The sequence below is a fragment of the Gavialis gangeticus genome, unplaced genomic scaffold (assembly GCF_001723915.1).
Source record: "Gavialis gangeticus isolate Ggan-Ray unplaced genomic scaffold, GavGan_comp1, whole genome shotgun sequence".
Classification (NCBI taxonomy): domain Eukaryota; kingdom Metazoa; phylum Chordata; order Crocodylia; family Gavialidae; genus Gavialis; species Gavialis gangeticus.
This window is the reverse complement of record NW_017728996.1, coordinates 24853088-24856221: the sequence shown is the minus strand read 5'-3', so window position 1 is coordinate 24856221 and position 3134 is coordinate 24853088. Positions and strand designations below refer to the sequence as shown.

The 3134-nt window shown below is 42.6% G+C and overlaps 1 protein-coding gene across 4 annotated transcripts in view; it reads right to left on the bottom strand.

Annotated features, from left to right (window-relative positions):
- The window catches only part of SHC4 (SHC adaptor protein 4), an 81584-nt gene that overhangs the window by 50870 nt on the left and 27580 nt on the right, over window positions 1-3134 (bottom strand). For all 4 annotated transcript variants that reach the window (XM_019504176.1, XM_019504174.1, XM_019504177.1 and 1 more), the window contains exon 3: window positions 2194-2264. In XM_019504176.1, the coding sequence (XP_019359721.1) occupies window positions 2194-2264 (71 nt within the window). The remainder of the gene's footprint in view (window positions 1-2193; window positions 2265-3134) is intronic.

Sequence of the window (3134 nt, the reverse complement as noted above, 5' to 3'; positions counted from 1 at the left end):
TCATATTCATTACTTTCCAGACAGACCATCAAGATCTATGTTTGCTAAGAGTAATGGCATACTCCAAGGTATACAGTTGGGAGATAACCTCACTTTTTGGCTTCTAAGGCTATTGAAGAATTCAGTGTTTTGATCTGAATGCTGCATACTGACTTCTTTGGACCAACTGTGCTACACTTCCTTTTTTTTGATCTGTGAATAGATGGTGATAAGGAACTGTATAAATATTGCGGTAATTGTTTTTATATACAAAAACAGGAAATGGCACAACTGTGTGCCTAAGCTGATAATAAATGCAAACTACTTCTGATTTTGAGTTCAGAAGAATCAATTAAGGGTGCATTAAAGCATGCTACCCAGGAGCTTGAATGATTTAAGCTATTAACAATTTATTTTTCAAAGGCATTGGCTCATCTTCAGCACTCAGCTTAATTTAAAGCCTCATTTCAAAACTATGCAGCATCTTATCAAGAGAATCCCTAGCAAGGTTAGTAACTTCATTTTACCAGATATATTAGCCCGTTGTAAAGGGGCTGGAGGGTTTTTTTTTGTAAATTTTGAGTGACTTTTCCTTACTTTTTCTCCTAACAATTCTATCAAAGATTAAAGTTTCTCTCTTTCTCTCTCTCCTTGCAGTTCCCTTCCCTCTCTCTCCAGAATTCAGACACAAGCTCATTATGGGGGCAACAAAGCACCCTTAAAAATTTCTCTGGCATAAATATTATGCACAGCAGACCCACATCTTGTGTTTGCATCTCCAATGTAAGTGTCCTAGGAACATGTCTGGGGCTTGGCCAGAATAGTTTATATCATGGTTATACTTCATTGCAGAGTACCTCAATGGTTTGACTGGCACCATAGAGTAGCCCAGGATCTCAGATGTTTAGGACAAGAAGATTACTACCTTCTTATATATCCCTTAACCCAGGGGTGGGCAATTATTTTGGGCGGAGGGCTGCCTACTGAGTTTTGGCAAGCCATCAAGGGCCACATATAACAGGCAGCTCTGCAGGCCAGATTTAGGGGCCCCGCGGGCCAGATAGAATGGCCTGGCAGGCCGCATCTGGCCCCCAGGCCACATTTTGCCCACCCCTGCCCTAACCTGTATTCTGCTGTATGTCCTGACTGGCACAGCTTGGAATTGGGCCCCAACTGTTAAAGGGGTGCTCATAAATAATGAAATGCATCGCAACACACATGCACAGACACATACACAAATAAGAGTTATGTGGCCACTGCCAACAGACATAAGAAAAAAGCACTGGGCTTTTCTGGTGCAGTGTCTTCTTGAGCAAATACATGGATAATTCATACTAAAAAGGACTGACTAGCACCATCCATTCACTGAATCTGCAGAGGGAGTTAAAAACCTCCAGAGATAACACAGCGTTTCACAGTTAACAGCCTGAGGGAACCATGACCTATCTCTACTCAACCCTGTCAATATGGCACTTTTCTATTACTGACAATGGCCAAGCCCAGAGGTTTAATATTTGGAAACAAAATATTCATCATTTGCATATCTAAAGCTTAGGGACTAAAAATGCAAGTCCACTAGAAATGAGTTGTGTTTCATATCAGGTAGCAGGTACAGTTCCCCTCAGACTCTTCTCCGAACCATGCTTGACTGCTGCTAGCGGAAACCAGTGTTGCATATCTGATAAGGAATTCAAGGTAGACGCCTCAACAGAAGCAGAACCAATCACAGTTTCAGAATCAGGGGTTGAACACTAGGACTACACTGGAGAGTAGATATACCTCAGCTAACTTTATACTAGTTAGCTTGAGGGCCAGGAATCATTTAGCTGAAGGAGCTCAGTGAAGGCTAATTCACTAATCTTCTCAGGTGGGTTTTGCAGCTTGCACTAAGCTCCATGCTGCCATTCTCTCCGTATTTAAACCAGCAAGCTCGAAGTCAGCTCCATAGGTCTCTACTGCAGTGTGACTTCAGCACAGACCTACCCATAATGATCTCTTCTATACCCAAAACAAAGAGGAGGGAAAGCACCAGGGTCCACAGGCTACACTTGAACACAACACATTTTCTAGAATAGGCACAACTTAAGGTAATGAGCATGTATTTCAGAATTCTGCCTGAGAAATATAGAAGAATCTGAAAAGATTAGCCCACACGTGGGGATTCACACAAAAATTAGCATTCAGACTTTTTATGGTGTAGTTTAACATGCTTACCTGGTGACTTGAGTCCGCGTGCCAAAATCCAGAGACCTCATTGACTGCAGAACTTCAATACAACCCATGTACTAGAGTAAAAGATTGAGAAAGAATCCACAGCTCATTAGAAAACCTGAGAGAAAGAGAAGTTCAGCTCAGGATGCAAATGTAATTTAGACTTTTGAAATATATTACCATAAATCTCTGCAGACCCAGGTTTATAATCTGTGTATCAAATGTTCTTTATTTAATTGAAAACTGCATAGAATTATAACAAAGAAAACTGTGAACAACATAACATTAAAAAGAAACAAAGCAGTTTAAACACAGGCAAAATTGAAATTCCACCCTGTCCACACCACAGCTGATCCTTGTTGGCCATCCTATTTGGGTTTGTGATAGGCACTAGGTTGACCACCATTCCAGCAGGGCATTTGAGCGTGGGGACAAAACCCATCTCTTAGCAGAAGGTACATTCTGCAGAAGTCTTGTGTTACACCTACGTGCTCAGAGCAGCAATGTACTTCACTCCAAATAGGCCAGAATGGAAAAAGCATGGCTTTGGACAAGAGGAAGATCCACTGGATCCATAACTAGGTAAGATTCAATGGTTGAACATGTACATGGTTTGCTCTGTACATGATACGGTTTGCTCTGTACATGTACGGTTTGATCTGTACATGGTGAGCAAAGGCTGCTGTTTCAGCCCACAGCAGCTGTAAAGTTACTGTACTCTTGGGCTAGGGACAGACATTCAAAAAGCCTGAGCCTGTACAGGTCAGTCTAACCTGGCTAGGCTGAACCAGTTTATAACCATGCAGACATCCCCTCTGGACTGAAGAAATGTAGACACATGCCTGCAGTGGCTCAGGCTAGAAGCGGGAGGGAGGGGGCGCTAGAGCAGTCCTCCCTTCCCTTCCACAATGCTGAGCAGGGAGTGGGGGGCATGGCCAAACCTT